Source organism: Staurois parvus, unplaced genomic scaffold (genome assembly GCF_062004578.1).
Source record: "Staurois parvus isolate SC_StPar_1 unplaced genomic scaffold, SC_StPar_1.0 ptg000076l, whole genome shotgun sequence".
Taxonomy (NCBI): domain Eukaryota; kingdom Metazoa; phylum Chordata; class Amphibia; order Anura; family Ranidae; genus Staurois; species Staurois parvus.
Window position 1 is genome coordinate 920,298 of NW_028317872.1, and position 26,102 is coordinate 946,399.

The 26,102-nt window shown below is 42.6% G+C and overlaps 1 protein-coding gene across 2 annotated transcripts in view; it reads left to right on the plus strand.

The window, feature by feature from the left end:
• Window positions 1–26,102, plus strand: part of GOLGA1 (golgin A1) — a 385,049-nt gene that overhangs the window by 168,870 nt on the left and 190,077 nt on the right. For both annotated transcript variants that reach the window (XM_089669420.1, XM_089669419.1), the window contains exons 6-8: window positions 17,734–17,766; window positions 19,802–19,930; window positions 22,993–23,162. In XM_089669420.1, coding sequence (XP_089525546.1) covers window positions 17,734–17,766; window positions 19,802–19,930; window positions 22,993–23,162 — 332 coding nt within the window. The remainder of the gene's footprint in view (window positions 1–17,733; window positions 17,767–19,801; window positions 19,931–22,992; window positions 23,163–26,102) is intronic.

The window sequence follows — 26,102 nt, forward strand, 5'->3', positions numbered from 1 at the left end:
ATAAGTACTGCAGAATACTGAAAATTGCAAAACATTATGAACAGCATATCTCTTCGCATATGTTCCCATTGTTTATAAACTTTAGGCTGATTCTTGTTAGGCTTGGGGTCAATGCGTTTCATGGACTTGATTCACTTCTTCATAAGCCATCAACATATAGACATTTAACTACTAATATAAACAAAAACAAGAACATAGTCAAAAATTTATTTTTTCTCATTCTGGTTGAATAGAGTATCATATTGCAGGTGCACCAGGGGGAGGAGAAAAACCAGGGGGCCAAACCCCCTGAGGACCCAAAGGGGACAGTGGAGTACAAGCCACTGCATAAATCCAAACATTTGAATAAACATTACTTCCAAATAGATCAAATGGTTTCAGACACTCTAAGTGAATGGTGTAGAGACGCTATAGCCACAAACCTATACTGGCTTCTATTTGTATACTCTTCATACCACAAAATCTTTTTCTAAATGTTAAATATATCATTTAAAGCAAACTGTCACATTCATAGAGTATTGGGAGCAAGACAACATATAACATGTATCCAACACCCACCTCTACAAATACACCCGCTCCATGGTGACATATTGGGAAAACAACTTCTCAGACACGGCTGGCTTGTGAACAAAGCTAAAAACTTTGTGTGGTAGTAATAACATATGGTAGAAAACTTTATTAATACTCTGCTCTATACTTAATAAAAACATATTTGCCTTGGGTTATCTACACTAACCTGCGTCATACATCTCCCCACACTGTATGAAGGAGGTTCTTTCACATTTTCCCCACTAGGAACATTTTATTTTACCAGATCCCCCCACTCAGTTCTCAGGAGCTTTTTTGGAGGGGCTGCCCCCACTATCCACATCAGTCTAATAATATCCGCACTTGTTCATACTTCTCACCCTCCTAAAGCTCTCTGTTGAAATTAGTGCTAAATACTTTTCTGATGCCCTATAGCATATTCCCACCCAGTAGTTCACCTGTAATTTGGAAAGCTTCAGCAAAAAAAGGGACACAGATGAATTTAAGGGGGAACCCACGAAAAAAGTGGGATCCAGTACCAGGCCCTCATCAGAACATGAAGCCTGCAAAAGGGGTAGGCAGCGAGGCAGCCCTACCTTCTTCTGCTTCACCCCCAGCTCCCTTCCCCCAAACCACACCAGACAAAATACACTCTACGTGGAAAAGGGGCTTCTAGAAGCCCTTTTAAAAATAATTGCCAAACAGTGTGGTGTGTATTTATAAATTGTAAGTCCTTTATATAAAAAAAAAAATTAAAAAGTGCTACAAAAGCAAATCCATCATCAAATTGTCCCACACAGATGAACATGTTACTCATTTGCTGCAAATGACCATTCCCTAGCTGTAAATAAAGGGGTGGGGTATCCCAGGTGAGAATATTGATCAGTGATGCTATGGGGAATTGGCCAGTATTGGTCATGGCCATATTTGGTCAATGATATCACCCTGGGGACCCCACCACTTTATTTATTAGGCTGTAAGACATTCTGGCAAATCATTTTTTTACAGCGGGTAGGTGGGCATTGTTTATTGTGCTTGACAAGCATTTACATTGGTAGATAACTAAATTGACAATGGATTTTTCATTGTGAGACCTTTTTTTATTGGTGTGGTGTTTTCTTTATCGTATATCACAGGACACAGGGCAGGCTATTTGTGATTATATGGGTTATAGGCCACCTGTAGGTGAATGGACACTGGCCAACCAATCAGAGGAGGTCCTCCCCTATATATCCCCTCCCACACAGGAAGTACTTTAGTTTTTTCCGCCAGTGTCTATAAGGTGAATGGTCACTGAAAGTGTTGTTTGTGCTTGGTTCCATTAGAGGATCAGGGACTTTAATCGGATCCATTTGGAAAGCTGTGAGCCAAAATGGATGGTACCCGTGCCTTACTGGATAAGGGGAAGAATCCTCAGGGGTTTTGCCTGTATTGCAGCCTTACAGCACTGGACCCCGCGCAGATGGAACCCTGTACAGTTTTTAATCTGACCAAGGCGCTTCCAGTGGGATGCTTTACAGGTCCGAGGCAGTGGTCTCTCAGTATGGGCCCTTGAATGACAATGCCACCATGATGTGTGAAGGTGCCTGGCGGAAGTCAGGGACCTGCGGTGGGACTGGTAAGATATCTCCTTTTTTTTTTTTTTTTTCCCCCTCTGTAAGGAGAAACGACAAAGCTCTATTGGAGGGAAAAGGAGATGTGTGTTGATTGAGGTTTCCACCAGGGGGAGTGCTCATGATTGTTCCAGAGATGTGCTTCCTTTCTTGTTTTTCGGCCACTAGAGGGAGTTCAACTGGCCACCGACTATAGGGTGTGTGCGTGCACGAGGATTGTGCCAGAGACGAAAGTTGGCCATAGTTGTTTATTAGGAGGCTAGGACACGTGGGCTGTTGCTGCTGCTGGGGAGCTTCCTGTGGCTGGGACACAGAGCAGGCTATTCAGTAGGGGCACGTGAATACTCCCCTGAGGGGGAAACAATGGCCAGTCAGTCAGGATCTGCCCTTGGTGGCATACAAGGTCAAAATTTGCATTGAGAGGTTTTTTTTTCCTTCAGCACTATACTTGCATAGCTGTTTTTTGTGGTCTGTGTTTACTGGTGGAGGTGCAAAGGTATTGCGCTATCTGACGTAATGTCTTCTAGAAAGCGGAGTGGGGGAGGTGCAGCAGGAAAGGGCACTAATGTGCAGCCACCAGGTCCAGAGGAACCTAGTCGAAGTACCGCTGTAATATCCTCTCCTGACAGGCCAGAAGCAACTGGGCAGTCTGAGCCATTGTGTCTATCTGGTATTGAGGCTACTACTGGGGCATCTGCTTTGGCAGATGTAACCAAGTATGATCTTGCTTCAGCCTTAACTTGTTTTGAAGATAAGATCTCTGGGATGATTGCATCAATTTCTCAGGGGACTAAGAAGCGGGATAGATCCCCGTCACTAGAACCACCAATCCTGAAGCAGGAATGGGTGGAACCTGAGGATGAATAAGAACTGGAGGAAGGGCAGGCAGCAGAATCTTTGTCTGAGGAGTAACAGCCTGAGGAGAAGCAGGTGATCTCCCAGTGCCTCCCAGTCTCCGAGATTTTTAGCCCAGGACCTCACTGATATGGTGTGATCTGGATTCAGGCTACCTCCGATAGAAATCTTACTATTCTTCTCTGGGCTCTTTGAAGCCTCCACAGAGTACTCAGGCCTTCCCGGTGCATTCTCTTCTGGAGCAAATTATGTATGCTGACTGGGACAAATGGGTAATTTCCATGATTTCTCTGGGGTAGAGACAAGAATTTTGTGTCTTTCCCCTCCAAGGTTTCTAAAATCAATGTACCAGTAAATCCAGAAAAAGGAAGAGCTTTATTTCAGGCACTCGATTGCCTACTGTCTCAGGGAGTGACCGCGAGGCTCCAGTGGACGAAAGGTTTCAGTGGTTTATATTCAACCCTGTTTACACTCCCAAAACCAAATGGGGATGTAAGGCCCATTTTAGACCCCAAGGGGCTAAATCAGTTTCTAAATGTCCGATCTTTTCCTATGGAATCAGTTCGGTCAGTAGTGGCCTCCCTACAGGAAGGAGATTTTTTAGCGTCCAGAGACATCAAGGACGCATATCTATATGTACTGATATTCATTCCTCACCAAATATTTCTGCAGTTTGCAATAGGGGCTCAGCATTTCCAGTTCATAGCACTACAGTTTGGGCTGGGCACGACTCCCAGAGTTTTCACAAAAATTCTTGCTCCGGTGTTGGGGCTACTCTGAGGTCTGAAGAAAAAGCGGAAGCTTTGAAACACGTCACCTGACTCATCACCTGATCCGTCCTTGCACCCCTATTGGTTGCCCTCTGGTTTCGGATTTCCGTGCGTTCAACGCTGGTTATAGCGCCTGTCACGGCGTCCACCACTGACAGTTTACCACACATCTCTCTCCTGGTACCCAGGCAGCACTGGACACCATCATCCCCTCTACTAGCCTCCACAGGACATGTTTTCAATACCTTATTACACATCTTCCTTGTAAGTAGCTATTCAGTTAATTTTATCAATAAACTTTTTACACGTATTTCATTTAGGTTGGCGTTCCCTTGTGTTTTTTTAATAGTAAGTCATTAGGGAGTTTTAGTAGAGCAGTTTCAATGGAGTGCAGTGAGCGAAAGCCAGGCTGTAAAGGGTCAAGAAGGTTGTCAGTGAGGTAGGAGCTCAGGTGATTGTAGACTAAGTGTTCTAAGAGTTTAGAGGTAAACAGGAGCAGGGAGATGGGTCTTAAGTTGTTCAGATTGGTGGGGTCCAGTGAGGGCTTTTTAAGTATGGAAGTGATCTGGGATTTCTTTAGAGGGGAGAAGAAGGCACCAGTAGAGAGGGAGGGATTGAAGATGTGAGTGAGGGAGCATAGGATAGAAGAAGAGGGTGACCGTAGTTGTTGTGAAGGGACAAGATCCACGGGGCAGGTGGTCAGACGGGCTTCTGAGAAAACCTTAGTGACCTCTTCAATAGTAGCAAGCTCAACAGAGGAAAGTGTTGAGGGAGGTTTAATATAAGGTATGCTAAGTGGGATAGATGTCTGTGCAGTGGAGATGCCCCTACGATTTGCATCAATCTTGATTTTGAAATGATTGGCAATCTCGTAAGCAGCGAGTGAGTTACTGGGTGGAGGTAGAGGTGGAGAAAGTAGAGAGTTAAAAGTAGAGAAGAGACGACGAGGACTGGATTACCAAGTATTAATAAGAGTGACAAAGTAGACAAAGTGACAAAGTGTTTGGCAACATGGAGGGAGGAATTGTATTTTAAAGGAAGCAGATTTATATAGGGTGAATGCTTGCTGGGATTTGGTTTTACGCCACAGTTGCTTCAGTTCATGACTATGTCTCTTAAGATTTCTGGTGTCTTCAGTCTGCCATGGTTGTAATGGTCGGGGCCTGATACTTCATGTAGTTAGAGGAGCAAATGAGTCTAGTGTGGATGAAAGTGAACTATTTTAGACAGAAGTGGCCAGGTCAGGGCAGGACAGGGGAGAGATTCTGTCATAGAGGCGGTCATTTGCAGAGTGGAAAAGAGAAGGGCTAAAGTTGTGAAGGTTTCTGCATGTAATTGTTTGCTGCTTGGAGGGATAGGTGTTTGAAGATGAGGACACAGTGAAGGTAATGAGATTGTGATCAGAGAGGAAAGGGCATGTTTGTGAGGTTTTAGGGAGTGTAAAGATGGGAGAAAACCAGGTCTAATGAGTTCCCATCAGAGTGAGTGGAGGACTGTGTCCATTGTGTTAAGGCAAAAGATGAGGTTATGTTGAAGAGCTGGGATGTAGCTGGGTTGATCACATTAATGGGGATGTTAAAATCTCCGAGAATGATAGTGGGTATTTCAGAGGAGAGAAAGTAGGGTAGCCAAGCAAAGAAGTCATCAAGAAAGCGTGACTCCAGTCCAGGAGGCCACTAGATCACTGCAATCCTCAGAGAAATGGGAGAAAATAGCTGAATGCAGTGAGCCTCAAAAGAAGAGGATAGAGAGGGAGGGGTAGGGAGGACTTGAAAGGTGTTCAATGGGGATAGAAGCAAACCAACTCCACCTCCTTTCTGACCACTTTGTCTGGGTGAGTGAGTCCAGTGGGTCCTCCATAGGAAAGTGCTGCGGGAGAAGCAGAATCTGATGCTTGAAGTCAGGTTTCTGTAATTGCTAGGGGGTTAAGGGAGTGGGAGACAAAAAAGTCATGGACAGAGGTGAGCTTATTACAGACAGAGCAGGCATTTCAGAGTGCGCATGAAAAAGGGAGGGTGGTTTTTAGGAGCATGGGAATTGAAATTAAATTGAGTGGATTGCGGCTATTCCTGGAGGAAGGAGGGTGCCTGGTGTGAGGGTGAAATACTGGAGGACCAGGGTTCGAGGGAGATATCCCCAGAGGCTAGGCGAAGGAGGTTGAGGAAAGATGGGAGTGGGATGTACATGAGTGCACATGCCTTCCTGTCCTGGTGTTTGGGTCAGCAGGTGAGTTAAGTATTAGCAGGAGGTGATGACAGCCATAGTAGGGAGATAGTAGAAGTGATGGTGATATGTGTAAGCCTTGGGGGGGAACAGAGGGGTAAAGAAATTAGATTCTGAGAACAGAGGATCGTAATATGAAAAGGTAGAGTAGAGGGGGCATATTAAAAGGTGGAGTGAGAATCAGACTTGTAGGAGATGTTTCCCAGGGTGTTTTGCTTGCAGTCCATCCAGAGTGCAGTAGAGTTCTTTGCTGTATCTTCTTGCTGCTTTAATTATCCTGCTTTAGTTAAACTGCTGTGTTCAACTGCTGTTTTGCACTCCAGCAGAAAATGCACCCACGCAGGACAATCCCATCGTCGGTGACTGTACCCCCCATCCGTGTTCATTCCAGGTGTGAAAAATTGGCAGGCGGATTATTTCAGTCACCATCAGTTGATTCCAGGGCATGGGCTTTGCATTCTGATGTTTTTGAGGAAATCTACCAGTGATGGGGTGACCCAGATGTAGATCTACAGGTGAAACTCAAAAAATTAGAATATCGTGCAAAAGTTCATTTATTTCAGTAATGCAACTTAAAAGGTGAAACTAATATATGAGATAGACGCATTACATGCAAAGCAAGATAGTTCAAGCCATGATTTGTCATAATTGTGATGATTATGGCTTACAGCTCATGAAAACCCCAAATCCACTATCTCAGAAAATTAGAATATTACATGCAATCAATAAAACAAGGATTGTACATAAAACAATATCGGACCTCTGAAAAGTATAAGCATGCATATGTACTCAGTACTTGGTTTGGGCCCCTTCTGCAGCAATTACTGCCTCAATGCGGCGTGGCATGGAAGCTATCGGCCTGTGGCACTGCTGAGGTGTTAGGGAAGACCAGGATGCTTCAATAGCGGCCTTCAGCTCTTCTGCATTGTTCGGTCTCGTGTCTCTCATCTTTCTCTTGGCAATGCCCCATAGATTCTCTATGGGGTTCAGGTCAGGCGAGTTTGCTGGCCAATCGAGCACAGTAATCCCAAGGTCATTGAACCAGGTTTTGGTGCTTTTGCAGTGTGGGCAGGTGCCAAGTCCTGCTGGAAAATGAAGTCAGCATCCCCATAAAGCTTGTCTGCAGAAGGAAGCATGAAGTGCTCCAAAATCTCCTGATAGACGGCTGTGTTGACCCTGGACTTAATGAAGCACAGTGGACCAACACCAGCAGATGACATGGCTCTCCAAATCAACACAGACTGTGGAAACTTCACACTGGACTTCAAGCATCTTGCAGTGTGTGTCTCTCCATTCTTCCTCCATACTCTGGGTCCTTGGTTTCCAAATGAGATGCAAAAGTTGCTCTCATCAGAAAAGAGGACTTTGGACCACTGAGCAACAGACCAGGTCTGTTTTTCTTTAGCCCAGGTAAGATGCTTCTTTTTTTTTAAAGAAGCTTTATTGGGTTTTATTGTACACACAAAATAACCAACGATGAGGTTTGTCAGTATTCATAGCGTGGCAACATGCCAAAACAGATGAATAAATTCCAGGATAACAATTTACTCATAAACATATTACAGAAGCCCCGAAAGAATCCGAGAGGGAATGGAGAAGTTTGGAATGAAGAGTATCTATGGGAAAATATAGCACATGTAATATGTCAGGGTACAAGGGCTTGAAGTTAAAGTATGCAGGATTTCGAAAAATCACATATATATATATAAACATACGTAAAGCAAAAGAATAAGCGACTTGAGCAATGTTAACCATTTGTCATATCGACCGATAGGGAGGTCATCGTGCATGAGATTAAGAAAGGAAAAAAGAAAGTGAAAATATAGGATAGAGATAAAGCAGTAGGGACATAAGACCAGGGAGTTGGAAAAGCCAGCATATAAAGAATATGCCAAAAGGGACAGAAAAAAAAAAAAAAAAAAGGAGAATTGGAGTACAAGAAGTTATGTACCAAAAGTCTGAGGCCAGAGGACCATGAAAACAAGCCAGGGTAAAGAGATTAGGATAAAAAAAGTAATAGACTGATAAAGTAATAAGATAGTCAAGTATAATGAGATATTAAAGTATAGTGAGATATTAAAGTATAGTGAGAAGCAGCGCATCAGTATGTATAAAGATGTGCTAGTAGGGGACCACTTCATATAGGTCCGCCAGGAAAATGAGAGAGAGATTAATAAGCCAGATTGGCGAAGTGGGAGTGGAGCAAAGCGAGAACAAAAGAGATTTCTGATAGGTACACAGCATTTATAATGTTACAATCATTTGACCCCTTGAGCAATAGAATCACCATGCATCAGGAATACCCTGGAAACTAGCTTAAATCTAGCTTATAGAACCATGAGAAGGGTGCTGGGGCTCAGGACTTGGGAGAACTTTTGAAACATATTGACCCCACTTGCGGTTGAACTTATCCACTCCTGTTGTAGAAGGAGCTATATGTAGACCAAGCCGATCCAATCGAAGTAGAAAGTTGAGTTCCAATTTGACGTCTGAGATGGTAGGTGGACAGTTGGAGACCCATTTTTTCAAAATAGACCTTCTCGCCGCCATCAAACAAATGGATAGCCAAGGTTTGGTTGCTCTGAACAAAGCAAGATTGCAGTGTGAGGCAGCAGACACTGATATTTCCAGATTGCCAAAGAGAAGAAGCAGCGGGTCCCTAGGTAACTGGAGAGTAGTGACGAAAAGCACAAAGTTCAAAAGTTGGTTCCAAAAGATACAGACCCGTGGACAATTCCAGAATCTGTGATGAAGTGACGGTTTATATGAACCACAGAGCGGGCATGTAGAGATCAATGAGTCTGCTCGGGAGTACAAGCAAGGCATATATGCATGGTGCATAATTTTGAATTGCTGCTCCCTCCAAAATTCGTTCGTATTGAACGCACAGGTAGTATTAAAACCTGTGAGCAATTGCTCCGCGGTGAAGGCATTGTCAAAGTCTCGTATCCACGTTTTGATGGAAGTATAGGAATCCAGCGGTTTTGCATAGTGCATAGATAGTTGACCATAGATATTGGATATGTTGTATTTTTGATTCCTTACAAGGACTTCTATCATAGTAGAACAAAAGCGAGAAGACTTATTTTGTACTATGGAATTCACATAATTCCTAACTTGCAAAATATACAAAAAATGATGGGAAGGTAAGTCAAACGCGCTGAGAATTTGTTGGAACGGAAGGGGGGATCCTGATGCTGAGTCATACAACTGACTTACAAATCTAAGACCCTGGTCATACCACTTTTCATAAGCTGCCGACAGATCATATGGGCTCACCATAGCAGATTCGAGTCGGTAATTAGAAAACACGGACGAACGGGAGATCCAATCTACACACACCCGTAAAATACAAGATAGATTGTAGAGCCTAATGTTAGGAAGGCCCAGACCACCCTCACATCTAGGAAGAAACAACTTATGTATAGCTATTCGCGGACGGCGCCCCCTCCATAAGAAACTAGAAATCGCTTTATTCAGCCTGACTATATCCGTATGTTTGAGCAGGAGAGGAATAGTTTGAAGAGGATACAGAAGCTTCGGAAAACTCGTCATCTTGAAGAGATGGACTCTACCCATAAGTGATAATGGCAGTTCTTTCCACATTTCCAATTCCCCTAAAATTTTTTGAATTACTGGTGAATAATTCAGAGAATAAAGGGACAAGGCCAATTTCCCAATTTTAATACCTAGATAAGTGATATGGTTCGTATTAATTTTAAAGAGTGAGTCGCCAGCCCACTCAGGGAGTCGAGCGTGATATAACGGCAGAACCTCACTTTTCGCAAAATTAATACGGAGGCCCGAGCAGCATCGAAAATCTGCGAAAACGGATTGAATGTACGGTAAGTCTAGAGTCGGGTTGGAGGTGAATATAAGTATGTCGTCCGCAAATAAAGCTAGACGAAGATCCTGTTGGGCAATTTGAATGCCATGGAGTCGTGATTGAAACAACAGGAAGCGGGCTAAGGGTTCTAAAGCTAAGTTGAAAAGCAGGGGGGACAATGGGCAGCCTTGTCTTGTACCCTTATGTAATGAAATGGGATTGGATATTTTCCCCGCCGCCACTACCTGAGCCGTCGGGGCGGAATACATAGCCTGAATTAAACGCGTGAACGGTCCGGAAAAGCCAAATTTAGTGAGGACCGAATAAAGCCATTGAAAACTTACATTGTCAAATGCTTTTTCAGCGTCGAGGGAAACAATCGCTAGATCCTGTAATGGGTTATGTTTAGCCTGATGTAAAACTGTGAGCACTTTGCGAATATTTGAGGTGGCCGAGCGCCCCTTTATAAAGCCAGCTTGAGAAGGATGAATAAGGGTGGGCAAAATGATGGCCAAACGATTAGCTACTATTTTGGAGAGAATCTTTGCATCTAGATTAAGGAGAGAAATCGGTCGATAAGAGCCAGGGTCCGAGGGGTCCTTGCCTTTTTTGGCTATTAATTTAATGTGGGCCTGCGAAGCTGATGGCAGATATACCCCGCTCTCCTGAATAGACTGATATACCAGCTGTAGAGTAGGAGAGAGAGTTTTATCCATAAGTTTGTAAAATTCAGAAGTGTACCCGTCCGGGCCTGGAGCTTTACCATTGGCTAAGGAACTAATAGCTAAACAAATATCCGCCTGCGATATCGGGGCATTTAAAGATTGCAGTGCTATTGGATCAATTTGTGGTAGATGTACGCTGTCAAGAAAGGAGTGTGCCTGTGCCTGGTCTATAGGGTCCGGCCCATATAAATTTGCGTAAAAATTTTCCAGAATAGATATAATCTCTTCCGATGATTGTTTAAGTATCCCTTGAGAATCCTTTAAAGAGGTGAATTGTGTGGGGGTAAAAGGCTTCCTACACATGCGCGCCAAAAATTTTCCTGGTTTGTTACCAAACCTGTGATACTGTAGGTCAAGGTATGAGTGATGAAGTGTTTCCTGTGCTGCCGCCCAAGTGTTGAACTGGTTCTTAGCGGCCGCCCAAGCTGTCCTATTGTCCTGCGTATTTGAGTCCGTCATCCTGCGCTGAGTCAGTCTAAGAAGGTTACTAGCCTCCGTGAAATGGTGCAGAATTCTTTTTTTATATGCGGACGTAAAAGCAATAATTTTACCGCGTAATACCGCCTTCCCCGTATCCCAAAATAAATTTGGATTAGAAACATGAGCCGCATTAGTAGATTGGAAATCTGCCCAGGTGTCTTGTAGCTGCCGGGAAAGCTCCTGATTATTTGCCAAAAACGAGGGGAAACGCCATATCCTAGGGTGCGGTGTAGGATCTAAGAAATTTATCATAATAGAAATTGGAGAGTGATCCGATATGGCTATGTCATGTATAGTAGATGATACCACATGTTGCAACGTTGTGGGGTTGCAAAAAATATAATCGATTCGAGATAAAGAGTGGTGAACAGGAGAATAGAAAGTATAATCTCTACCATCTGGGTGAGTCAAGCGCCATATATCAGTAAATTGCATAGCTTCAACAAAATTGCCAAGTAAAGTGGGCGTTGGACGGGGAGGCTGAGTAGAGCGAGAGTCTCGGTCAACACTCTGCGATTTATCCTCCTGCTCCTGCATAACAGAATTAAAATCACCTCCTATGACAAGCGGCTTGTGGATATAGGGTGCCAGCCGTGAAGACAGGCCCTGAAAAACCTGCCTCGTCGGGGAGTTAGGAGCATATATATTGGCAAGGACCAACTCTTGGGGTCCTATTTTGACATGTGCTGCTATGAAACGGCCCTCGGCATCTGCGTCCACAGAGACCAATTCAGGATTAAGTCTCTTGTGAATAAGAATAAGTACTCCTGCCTTATTATTAAGGGAGGAGGAGCCGAAGACGTGACCTACCCAAAGTTTTCGCATACGAACAAAGTCAGGCTGTGTAAGATGAGTTTCTTGGAGTAGAGCTATATCCGCACGTAAGCGCCGCAAATGTCTTAGTACTGCCATGCGCTTGTGAGGGGATCTGAGGCCCTTAACATTCCAGGAAAAAATACGTGTCATTCTAGCTGGGATAAGGTATGTGATAAGAAGATACGGGACTTACCAATTAGAGATGTGGAAACAAATAGCGCTGCTTCATTAGGCGGACGTGGGTGGTGTAAATCTGGTCTCAGAAGACGACGGAGATCTCCAAAGAAGAGAAAGTGAAATTGGAGAGAAAAAAGAGGAGAGAAAGCGAAGACAAGAGCAGGGGCCCTAGCAGAGCCCAACAAAAATACCAAACATATAATATACCACAACAGTATAAAGGACTTCACGTCATTCCGCATGCTGTATCCACCAACATCAGCGTGACCGGGAGTAGCAGTGAGAGGAGCCTGCCCCAGGGACCAAGTTATAATTGCTAAGGATACGTGGGGGCGTCCCTCAAATGAACTCCCGACAGCGGCTCCAGCACCCCTCCCCCGCAGCACCGCTGATGTATGGAGCAAGGCAAATGCAGGCAGGAAGAAGTAAAATTCAGGCATATATGTAAATAAAACATGACATTGAAGTAGGCGACAATGCAAAGGCCTTGTGCCAAACAAATAATACATAGAACATCTAGCGCTGAACAATCGAACTGACTCAGACTGTAGAACGTGTGAGCTGTCAGTCAGTATTCAAAAAAAAAAAAAAAAATACCATTCAAAAATAAGAATTCCAATAGAAAGCTCTTTCATCAGAGCCAATCGAATCAAGAGAAAAGCTTGAAGCTTTAATGTAGAGACCAATGGCCTCCTAGACCTTCAAGGCGGACGAGCTTTAGAGGACGATGGAATGATGCGTTGACGTTTAGGTGGGTCTTTGCGGGGACTGCGTTGATCTCTGGGCCCAAAATTTCTACCCGCTGGCTGTGATGCCGGATCCCCTTCGGCTAGGTGATCTCGGATATATTGGTGGGCTTCTTCAGGATGGACAAAAGATTTAGAGACCCCAGATGGTGCAGTGAACCGTAACGTGGCCGGATACGCCAATGTGAACTTTATTCCTTTCTGATAAAGAGTGCCACATACTTGTTGGAATGCTTTCCGTTTACGCGACACTTCCTGCGAGTAGTCCGCAAATAGCAGTAATTTGTGACCCTCAATCTGCAAAGAGCGTGAGTTACGGAAAGAGGTGAGGATCGCCACGCGGTCAGCATAATTGAGATAGCGGACAATCACTGAGCGAGGCGTTCGGCGCTCGGTAGACGGAGGCCCCAGGCGGTGAGCTCTCTCGACCCGGCAGGAGGAGGATAGGCCTAATGCCGCCGGGATCCGTGTTGAGCATAAATCGGGGAGAGATCCAGTATTAAAAGATTCTGGAAGACCTACAATGCGTAGGTTATTCCTACGTGATCGATTTTCCAAATCGTCGATTTTATCCAAAATATTTTGCTGTATACTATTGGATTGTGATGTGCCCGCTTGCATGGAATGGACTTCATCTTCTAAATCAGATAAACGCTGCTCAGCCTCAGTCAATCGTTTAGAATGATCACATAAATCCTTTCTCAGCTGTTCCATGCCCATTGTGACAGCTCTATCCACAGCCTGAGTGATATTAGGGAGCAATATAGAGGACACTGCCTGTGCAATCATATTATACTGCTCATTAAGGCAGTCAGTGCCTAAAGGGAGTGGAGAGGCAGTGAGGAGGTTGGAGGGAGATTCCATTATACCTGCTCCCCCAGTGTGATGTCGCTCCTTGCCTGTGTCCATAGAGTGACAGGCATCGTCGGCCATCTTGGCTGCAGGAGGGGGAGAGCCGCACCCCTCTGCTCTAGCAGCCGACTCGTGGCCGGACTGCGCCGGCAAAAGGTACCGCTCCATGCTGGGGCCACTGCCAGAAGGTAAGGGACACCCGAGGGCTGTAGAGCGGGGACCCGGAGGCAGTTAGCGGGATTTATATAGCCGGGATCCCGGGAGCCGCGGGTCCCGCGTTTACAGCATCCGGCGCCGGAACCGGAAGTCCAGGTAAGATGCTTCTGACATTGTTTGTTCAGGAGCGGCTTGACAAGAAGAATACGACATTTGAAGCCCATGTCCAGGATCCGTCTGTGTGTGGTGGCTCGATGCACTGACTCCAGCCTCAGTCCACTCCTTGTGAAAGTCCCCAACACTTTTGAATGGCCTTTTTCCTGACAATCCTCTCCAGGCTGCGGTCATCCCTGCTGTTGGCGCACCTTTTTCTTCCACACTTTTCCCTTCCACATAACTTTCTATTAATGTGCTTTGATACAGCACTTTAGGAACATCCAACTTCTTTTTGCAATTACCTTTTGAGGCTTTCCCTCCTTATGGAGGCTGTCAGTGATGATTTTCTGTACAACTGTCAGGTCAGCAGTCTTTCCCATGATTGTGATTCCTACTGAACAAGACTGAGAGACCATTTAAAGGCTCAGGAATCCTTTGCAGGTGTTATGGCTTAATTAGCTGATTAGAGTGGGACACTTTGAGCCTAGAATATTGCACCTTTTCACAATATTCTAATTTTCTGAGATTGTGGATTTGGGGTTTTCATGAGCTGTAAGCCATAATCATCACAATTATGACAAATCACGGCTTGAACTATCTTGCTTTGCATGTAATGAGTCTATCTCATATATTAGTTTCACCTTTTAAGTTGCATTACTGAAATAAATAAACTTTTGCACGATATTCTAATTTTTCGAGTGTCACCTGTATTGGCATCCAGATTCAACAACAAGGTCAATCTTTTTGTGTCCAGGGTAAGGGACCCTCGCGTGGCAGGAGTAGATGCCATAGTGATTCCTTGGAACCAGTTTTCACTGATTTATCCCTTTTTTCTGATCCAGCTGCTACCACGTTGTTTACGCAGGCTTTGGGAGGAGTCTTTTTTTTTTTTTTTTATTTTAATAATTAGGAGGCATGGTACACGGACGTAGTGTAGCTCTACGGTTGCTAAATTTGACGGCATGGCTATTGAAACACAGATCCTGATGGATAGAGGAGTGTTGGATTCTGTCATTCTGTAGTTTCTAGGAACATTTATTACAGAACCTGGAAGGCTTACATTTCCTGGTGTGAGGTTCACAAATGGCACTCAAAGTATGTGATTGTTAGGGTTCTGTCCTTTCTGCAAGCAGGGTTGCAGAGGAAACTGGCTGTTGGCACCATTAAGGGCGCATTAAGGAGCATTTTTTTTCTAGAGGCCCATTGTGTCTCACTCTTTGATCCACGCTTTTTTTTTTTACAAGGAGTGATGCATATGGCTCCTCTAGTCAGGTTGCCTGTGTGTCCTTGGTTTTGGGGGTTTTCTAAAAAACACCATTTGAGCCTATTAGAGAGATTCCACTGGTCCTGTTTACTTGTAAGGTGTTGTTTCTAGTGGCAATCACTTCTGTGAGAAGGGTGTCGGAGCTGGCAGCTCATTCTTGCAGAGAACCATTTCTAGTTTGGCATCATAAGGTCGTGTTGTGACTTCATCCATCCTTTTTACCAAAGGTGGATTCTGGTTTTAATCTCAATCAGGACATCATTTTGCCTTCGTTCTTTCCTAAGCCTCTGTCAGCAAGAGAGTGATCTCTGCATACCTTAAATGTGGTACTCTCTGTAAGGGCCTTCTTGAAGGTGGCAGCACAGGTCAGGTCGTCAGATGCTGTGTTCATGCTGCCAGAGGGGCCTAGGAAGGGGCAGGCAGCATCCAAAGTGACTATTTCACATTGGACCGCTAATTGCTCATTCAAACCTATGGTTTGAAAGGTAAAGTCCCACCCTTTCTGGTGAAGGTGCTCACTACCAAGAGTGTGGGGGAATCTTGAGCAATCGCCATCAGGCGTCAGCGGCCCAGGTTTGCAAGGCCGTTTACATGGTCTTCGGTTCACATATTTACATGGTTCTACCAGGTGTATGTCAGAGCTGCTGAGGATTCTGGCTTTGGCCACAGTGTTTTACAGATGGCAGAGTAAGTCCTGAAGGATTATTGATGGTGGCTATCATGGTGTCCCCCTCCCCTCAAATTTTTTATTGCTTCAGGACATCCTGCATAGTCATGGATTGCCTGCTCTGTGTCCCATGATGTACGAAAACTGGATTTTCTCTACGTACTTGCCTGTAAAATCCATTTCTTGGAGTACATCACAGGACACAGAGGTCACATCCCTCTTTCTGGAATTTCATTGCTTGCTACAAAAACTGATGTACTTCCTGTATAGGTTATATAGGGGAAGACCTCCTCTCTGATTGGTTGGCTAGTATCTATTCACCTATAGGTGGCCTATAACCCACATGGTCATGAATAGCCTGCTCTGTGTCCCATGATGTACTCCAAGAAATGGATTTTACAGGTAAGTATGTAGATGAAATGCAGTTTTTATTTACCGTCTTACTTTTTTTTTTGTTATGGAGTAAGGGGTACTATATACACTGCTCATTCACATTGGGGGGGAGGCAGTATCTTTTGGTTCCCTTTCTGTCAACCTCCAGGCCAGAGTTGTGGAGAAAAGGCCTCTGCAAAGCACCTGGTCCCCATGTTGAGGAGGGCAAAATAAGGTATTTGAAGAAGGAACATACATTTTATTAATTTATTTTTGTGTGGGAACTTCCATTAACATCTATAGCAGACCCTCATTTAGCATAAAGGTCTGGTTTAGATGAAGGGATTCCCTAGCCACTTTGATTACAAACAGAACAAATCAGCAGGGGGGGGGGAGGGCTGTCATTTACTAACAGTTCAAATGGCTTTTTACTTTTCTTTGTAAATGTCTTTTTGTTGTAGTAGGTGTTAGTGTATACATCATATAGATGCACCACTTCACAGGTAGGTCAAGGGCATCCTCTAGGCATGTATTTAAAGTAATATTGCTCTCTCACATTTCACCAAATTATCATTAAAATAAATGCCAGTATATGGCAATAATGGCCAGTGCCCAGCTCCCCATGTAATTTGTGTGACAGTCCCTTACATAATAGAACAGAAAATGGTCATTACTGTCTTCTAAGATTTGGCTCCTTTTATCTTGAATGGGTTTCGGATTTGGCTTCCATATACTTTGTACATTTGGCACATCGCTAGTGGTGACAAACCTTAAAACATATATTAAATGTGAACTGACATTTCATAAATATATGAGTTTGGTTGTGTTAAACACTACCCCTTACCAGCCAGTTCTACTCCTTACAGCTATAATTGGCTCGTACTCTACCTCCTTAACTTCCGGTCCACAGACAGATACCAACTTGCCTCCGTTTGATAAATGACCAAATCCTGCCCTGTATCTTTTCATAGTATAACATCTATTTCCACTCAACTTTCCTGCTCTATAACTTGGCACCAATTACCTGCCACTTTGCATTATCTCTCCCATCTCTACGATCAGTTCCAATGCTGTCCTTCACTTATTCCTGATCATATTGCCCTTTGATTTTGCTGAGCTCCCATTTTAAATATTTTCCAAATTGACCATGATCTGCTCATGCTCAGCCACCTCTATCCCCACTTCAGAGTCAGATCCCACTCTTCCGCCTTTTTTTTTTTCCCTCCCAGGTCTTTGACCACGTAACGCCCATATTCTCTTCCCCTGCTGCTCAGCTCCATTTCTGCCTGAATTCAGTCCAATGATCTACTGCCACTATAAACTCCCACATCTCTTTCCCAAGCCCCACCTCTTCTCATGCATCACATTCAGGTTGCACTCTGACACTATAAATTGACAAAAAAATGCTAGTTGGGATTATCTAAAATGCAAATATGTAAATATAGTGCCTGTTCTGACCTGTTGTTTTTTTTTTTGTTTTTTTTTTAATCTATTTATTTATTTTAAGGAGTGGCTGACAAAGATTGCGAGTCTCGAAGAGGTAACTAGCAAATTTGCCTGTCAATGGATGGAATCATTATTGTGCTTGTAGAATTTTTCCTTGACGGGATTTAATTTCTATTTTGTATTTGTATGCATTATGGAATAAAGTGGGCAGAGGAGGCAGCAGGAAGCAGTAAATCTTTGCCACATGTGATATGAAACGTCATTATAAAAGGAAACCATGTTACTGAAAATTGGGAAATGTATCCAATGAAGGCCTAATCAATCATGGCCTCAAGAAGTGCAGGATGACCTTATAATATGTCTTTGACACTTCAAGAAAAGTGCAAGGCCTCATTCATATGGGTGTACTTAAGCGTAAACCCGAGTGAAGGACCATGTTTGGCAGCACAGGATGCACAGATGTTCAAGGACATCTGTTCATTTCGTGTGGGCAAACACAGTCCTTCACACAGGTATACTCTTCACCCATAAGAACAAGGCCTAAAAAGAGCCATAAATTAATAGAAATGAAACCTCTTTAGGTTTTCTATATTTTTTTCTAGACTTTAAAAATCTTAAAATCAAAACCTAAAATTGGAAACCGTTATCATATACCTGGTGCTGGAGGCCAATGGAGGGAGGGCTTCCGTTGCGGCCAAGTTCCAGACTCCCCTGAAGATGGAACAGAATGTCTCAGGCCCAAAGTAGCATAGGTCCCCTGCAGAAGTGCTTGTAGAGATGATCTGACTGAGGATGCTTGTCAGAGGTACACCCAGGAGCACAGCTAATGCACTAGAGTGGTGTATGCGGAAAAGTGACGTCCGTGAGAGATGGCAGGTCTTCAGTGTAGCAGAGGACAGAAGAGAAGCTGGTTCAGAGCCAGGGTCAGGTGCCAGGTGGAAATTTGAGCAGACTTAGTCAGATGGATAGCCGGGGTCATACACATGTGAGCAAGCGAGAAGATCTGTTAGCCAAGCTGAGGTCAAGTCAGAAGACGGCAGAGAAGATAGGTTCTGGAACAAGCCAAGTTGGTAACAGGAGATCACAGCAAGGAAATGCAGAACAAATGTACTGGGGAGCCAGAGATCAACTAGCAATTGGAGAGAGTGATTGGCTTCCTTATAAACGCCTTCTGGTGCCAAACTGAGCTGATGGCGTGCGTAGCTGTGCGCCAGTGCGCATACATATTCCAACGTGAATCCGTGCGCATGCCTGTGTGGCAGCGCGCATGTCTATGGTAATACACATTGATGTGCTCCAGTGTGCATTTTTGCGGCCATGCAAAGTGCTGGTAGGAATGCCAGGTCTCCGAGTACCTCTGCTGTGGACAGAGCCCTGACGACCATATTTATGGTAATCAACCTAATAAAATGTGTGAGAAAAGCTGCAAGCACACTAGGCGATATTATCCATAGCATAAAAAATCAATAGAAAAAATGTGCTACAGTCAAAAGATAAACACAGATAAAAACGCCAACATGCATAATATCCCAAAACAAACGGGTTTATTTAATAGAGAGTGCAAAATCAGGCTCACTTCTGTATAGAAATCAGCTTCCAGGTTTTATTGCCAAAGCTTAAATGAATAAGCTGAGTTTAGAAGCTGATTGGTTTCTATGCAGACGTGAACCTGATTTTGTACTCTCCAGCTTTATGCAAAGTCCACCCAAACAATGATGACAATGTGCCAGTGAGGCTTACCAGAACCATATGACCCTCTGATTTTAGAAAGGTCATATATGGCATGTACTTGTATGTAAATCAAATCCAAAGGTACACTCCAAGAGCAACCAAAGCCGTCATCTCTGACAAAACACGTGGGGCAGAACTTCACTACGGCACATCATCATGCACCAGAAGCGTAGTGTCCTTTTTCTTTTTTTTTTAAATATATAGTGGACTTGCCAATATTTGAGCTGGCCGTGTATTGCAGAAAACCATCCATGGCTAAGTGCTTCAGTTTGTAACCCTATAATTTTGCATGTGGCTTGGTGGCTAGGTATTACTGGAAAGAAGGGAATGTAATGGTGTGCTTGGCACTGTTAGAAGTGGCCAGTTGATCAACTATATGATATTGTTTCTTATTCAAGGAAAAGAATTGGCTGTCCAGTCAAATAGATATCATGAAAAATAAGAGTATTGCCTCTTTCCAAAAAACAGAAGATTTGGATGACCTTGAAGTATTTCAGCAACAAGAAATGTTGAAAATCAAACACATGGTAATAGTAAATTTTGCAATATTTGTTGTATGCTTGGAAAATGTAAATTCATTCATGAGACTTTAGCACCAACCAGAAACAGCTTCTGCAGTCACTATTTTTTAATCTTTCATCTAACCAAAAAAAAAAAAGGAATTAATTACTGCTGCTATTAGTAACTAGTCAGAAGTAGGCTGGTAAGCACTATCGTTGCAGCAAAGACACTGATAGAAAATATTATACCACCCGCTACTAGTGTAGCGTTTTGGTGCACACTGATTGAGCCATTGGCATTCCAGTACTTTGACAAAAATTTAATAAAAGTTCACAGTAAATATGTAAGTAATATTCAAGTGCACAATACTTATTTCAAAGCGGTTGTAAAGGATTTTTTTGTCTTAAACTTACAACATGTTATGCATACCTGCTCTGTGCAATGGTTTTGCATAGAGCAGCCCCGAACCTCCCCTTCTGGGGTCCCCTGCCAGTGCTCTCTGCTCTTCCTCTTCTCCTTATGTCCTCATAGCAAGCTGCTTGCTCTGGGGGCATACGTGCAGGCAAGCTCACAAGCTGAGCTGTGTGCATCCATACACACCCAGCGTGGCTCTGCTTTGCCCGCTGCTCCTTCCTCACGGGATTTGATTGACAGCAGCAGTGAAGCTTGTGATGGAAGAGAGGAGAGAAGAACTGAATCAAACTAGAACTATTTTTTCTTTACAATAAACTTTTTTTTTTTTTTATCACATAGAGGAAAAGTCCCCTATTTGATACTATTTTGTTGGGAGAGGTTCTCTTTAATACCCTGTATTTATGCTAGTGAAACTCAACAGAAACCAGAAGTGGCAATTTACAGGTAGAGCATCTCAGCTAATGGACATTCCTTGTCTCCCTCCCCCCTACCCGGTGGTTTCTCGGGTGAGCTGGGGTGGGTGAATGTTCCCGGGTTATGTGGAAGCGATCGATGACTATACAGCAGCCGATGGTATCCACCTGACAGCCGAAAATCAACATACAGTGGGGCAAAAAAGTATTTAGTCAGCCACCAATTGTGCAAGTTCTTCTACTTAAAAAGATGAGAGAGGCCTGTAATTGGCATCATAGGTAGACCTCAACTATGAGAGATAAAATGAGAAAAAAAAATCCAGACAATCACATTGGCTGATTTGGAAATAATTTATTTGCAAATTATGGTGGAAAATAAGTATTTGGTAACCTACAAACAAGCAAGATTTCTGGTTCTCACAGACCTGTACCTTCTTCTTTAAGAGGCTCCTCTGTCCTGCACTCATTACCTGTATCAATGGCACCTGTTTGAGGTTGTGGACAGGTGTCTTTTATACTGATAACAAGTTCAAACAGTCACACTCCAAACTCCACTATGGTGAAGACCAAAGAGCTGTCGAAGGACACCAGAAACAAAATTGTAGACCTGCACCAGGCTGGGAAGACTGAATCTGCAATAGGCAAGCAGCTTGGTGTGAACAAATCAACTGTGGGAGCAATAATTAGAAAATGGAAGACATACAAGACCACTGATAATCTCCCTCGATCTGGGGCTCCACGCAAGATCTCACCCCGTGGGGTCAAAATGATCACAAGAACGGTGAGCAAAAATCCCAGGACCACACGGGGGGACCTAGTGAATGACCTGCAGAGAGCTGGGACCAACGTAACAAAGGCTACCATCAGTAACACACTACGCCGCCAGGGACTCAGATCCTGCAGTGCCAGACGTGTCCCCCTGCTTAAGCCAGTACATGTCCGGGCCCGTCTGAAGTTTGCTAGAGAGCATTTGGATGATCCAGAAGAGGATTGGGAGAATGTCATATGGTCAGATGAAACCAAAATAGAACTGTTTGGTAGAAACACAACTCGTCGTGTTTGGAGGAGAGAGAATGCTGAGTTGCATCCAAAGAACACCATACCTACTGTGAAGCATGGGGGTCGCAACATCATGCTTTGGGGCTGTTTCTCTGCAAAGGGACCAGGACGACTGATCCATGTACAGGACAGAATGAATGGGGCCATGTATCGTGAGATTTTGAGTGCAAACCTCCTTCCGTCAGCAAGGGCATTGAAGATAAAACGTGGCTGGGTCTTCCAACAAGATAATGATCCCAAACATACCACCCGGGCAACGAAGGAGTGGCTTCGTAAGAAGCATTTCAAGGTCCTGGTGTGGCCTAGCCAGTCTCCAGATCTCAACCCCATAGAAAACCTTTGGAGGGAGTTGAAAGTCCGTGTTGCCCAGCGACAGCCCCAAAACATCACTGCTCTAGAGGAGATCTGCATGGAGGAATGGGCCAACATACCAGCAACAGTGTGTGCCAACCTTGTGAAGACGTACAGGAAACGTTTGACCTCTGTCATTGCCAACAAAGGATATATAACAAAGTATTGAGATGAACTTTTGATATTGACCAAATACTTATTTTCCACCATAATTTGCAAATAAATTCTTTCCAAATCAGCCAATGTGATTGTCTGGATTTTTTTTCTCATTTTGTTTCTCATAGTTGAGGTCTACCTATGATGCTAATTACAGGCCTCTCTCATCTTTTTAAGTGGGAGAACTTGCACAATTGGTGGCTGACTAAATACTTTTTTGCCCCACTGGATCAGATGTACGCATGTTTCCGGCTAACATATGGTTTATGTTGGTGGCAGTTTTCGTATGAGGCACTTCTATCATTGGTTGCTACAAAACTGAGGTTTGGTGGACGTGGAAGTAGTTATATTGGCATGTCTGCACAGCTTTGATTGGCAAGTGTCTGGTCTCCTGAAAGCAGCAGCATAATCCAAAGTACCTGAATTACTTTATACTCTGTCCCTAATGTACTCCAAGGAAATGATTTTTATGGGAAGTTAAAAAAAACTAATCCTATTTTATGGGTTACATGCTATCTTTTGATACTATTCTTTTTTTTGTTTCTTTGAGATCTGTAGATATAGAATATAAATGAAATGAGCTTATTTATACTGGATAGGCATGAGATTTATTGTAAACCATTCCTTGGTAAGTCATCTGTACGGTGTTTTATTTGTAAAACCAAACTAGCATAACATTCTCTTGTGCTTTCCAGCTGTTAAATAAAGAAGAGTTATTGAGTCAAGTACAAGAAGAAGTGAAATCTCTAAGGACACAGTTGGTGGTATCACGAGCTGAATGTCAAGATGCCCAAGAATTATTAGCCAGACTAAAGGGGGATCTTCAAAACCTGCAGGAGGAAAATTACAAGCTGTCTCAGCAGAGGTGGGTAACCTAAGAATAAGTGCATCTATATAATTCATTTTTTTGGCTAAATGCTTAACTCTTGTGCACAAATGGTTTCATATAAATATATTTCTCAATAGCTAGAAGGAATATAAATCTGATTTGTGTGCAATAGACGCCGTTAGAAACCTAGTTTTTAAAATGTAAAAGTAGTGGTGACATTATTGCAATGTACATAACCTGAGCAGAGATGTGGGAGGGGACCAGCAGATTCACCCAGTACAGACTGTCTGCAGAAAACTACAGAAGGGGCAGATACCAGTCACCCTGCATGAGGAGGAGAGCAGCTATGAATGGTCTTTATTACAAGATTGAGAAAAGAAGAGAAGCACCTCTAAGTGCAATAAGTCTTTTTATTCAAGTCTAAATGTAGAAACACTCACATGTGTGAAGTAATCATAAGCTTAAAAACCGTGGTTAACAATAGTTAACGGTGGGGTGGTAACCCAGGTGAAGAGCCGTCATCTTACTGCGATGTGGGGAGGTCAGCTCTTGGCTGGAACAGCGTGGTGGCTGGAGGGGAACAGCGGTGAGGCCAGCCAGCGTGCACGTCCTCCCTCAGAGCCGGATGGAACGTGCGCTGGAACGCAGCGGCGGCGTGGCCGTGATGACGTCAGATCCCAGGGTACGCGTTTCGAAGCATGCGCTGGCCCGTGGAAGGCGGAAGTGCACTCCTTTTTCAAGCAGGGGGAGGTGGATGAACAGGGGTGAATATATAGGGAACGTGAGTCTAATTGATCAATTGACCAATTAACCAGTGATTGACCATTGCTGTAAGGTGAATAGTGTAAAGTCATGGATGTTAAATGGGGGGATAAAGGAAACCAAATGGAAAAAAGAGAGGATGTAATAAATAAGAAAAAAGAAGAAGAAAGAAAAATGATGAAATGAAAAAAATGATGAAAAAAAAAAGAAAAAATGAATGAAATGAAAAATGACATTAATAAAAGATTTTTGAACAGTTGAAAATCGAAGAAGCTATGTGAAAAAAGTTGATGGGGGTAATAAGAATACAGACTAAAAAAGGAAACAGAGCTAAAAAAAATAAAAAAATTTAAGAATTAAGAAATAAAAAAATGTATAGTGGTATATATGTTATAAGATTAAAATTAAATTATTAAATTTACAAAATTTGAGAAAAAAAAAATTTTGATAAAAATATTTGAGAAAAAAAAATTATATTCTGGGAGATTAGTAGGGTAAAAGGTTCACCTTGCAGCACTGGCACACCCAATTATGTAACAGTAGTGAGCAGATATTTAGTGGTAATACAGCATGATTGCAAGGTGGGATATGGTTATGGCTCTACAGGAGCGTCATAATAATTATAACATATATACATGTTGCTAGCGGGTATATTGACAATGGGTGTTAACATGGTAGGATGATAAACATATTGGTAATAGTACATGCAAATGACATTATAAAGCGTAAATTACATTGTAAAAAATAGAATAAAATATAAATAATGAACAAAAGGTTCATTATTTATATTATTTAAGTATCCTTGTGAGTGTTGAGTGGCTATGAATGGGAGATTGTAGTGTTTATAGTATAGTGTTAATGTCTAATTCCTCGTTGGGTCCACCTGGGGACAATGTATCTAATGTAAATATCCAAGAAGTTTCTTGTGAACAGAGTTTTTCTGTTCACAAGAAACTTATTGGATATTTACATTAGATACATTGTCCCCATTGACCCCAGTGGACTCAATGAGGAATTAGACATTAACACTATACTATAAACACTACAATCTCCCGTTCATAGCCACTCAACACTCACAATGATACTTTCCTTTTTTTTTTTTAATTGAATTTTTTTATCGAAATTTTTTTTTTTATTCTTTAATTTTTTAATCCAATTTTTAGTTTATTATTTATAACCTTTTGTTCATTATTTATATTTTATTCTATTTTTTACTATTTTTCTTAATTTACTCTTTATAATGTCATTTGCATGTACTATTACCAATATGTTTATCATCCTACCATGTTAACACCCATTGTCAATATACCCGCTAGCAACATGTATATATGTTATAATTATTATGAAGCTCCTGTAGAGCCATAACCATATCCCACCTTGCAATCATGCTGTATTACCACTACATATCTGCTCACTACTGTTACATAATTGATGTACCAGTGCTGCAAGGTGAACCTTTTACCCCACTAATCTCCCAGAATATAATAATTTTTTTTTATCAATTTTTTTTTTTTTATCGAATTTTGTAAATTTAATAATTTAATTTTAATCGTACAACATATATATATACCACTATACATTTTTTATTTTTTTAATTTCTTAATTCTTTAATATTTTTATTTTTTTAGCTCTATTTCCTTTTTTATTCTGTATTCTTATTACCCCCATCAACTTTTTTCACATAGCTTCTTCGAATTTCAACTGTTCAAAAATCTTTTATTAATGTCATTTTTCATTTCATTCATTTTTTTCATTTTTTCATCATTTTTTTCATTTCATCATTTTTCTTTCTTCTTCTTTTTTCTTATTTCTTGTTCAAACAATTTTATTAACAATAAAGCAGAATGGAACAAACAAAGAGACATTGCAAATGTACACTGGACATGGAAGTGGCAATAGGACATAAAAAAATGAATGAGAGTCACAGTACAAATGTCTATATATTACTAGCAGAAACAGGTAGATAAAAGTTGACAATAAAAGACATTATTGTTCCAGCAAATCAAAGTAATGTCTCCCAAGTGCATTAAAGAAATAGGGGGAAGTTTGAAGGGGGGGTCGGACAGGGGTGGAAGGGGGGAAAGGGGAAGAGGAACAGCAACCATGACTCCATGAGCGTTCAACAAGTTTACAACAGCCCCTGCGTGCTACGTACAAAGGGCTATTTATTATATCCATAGCGCATAGTATACAAATCAGGGGAGAAGGAGTGAT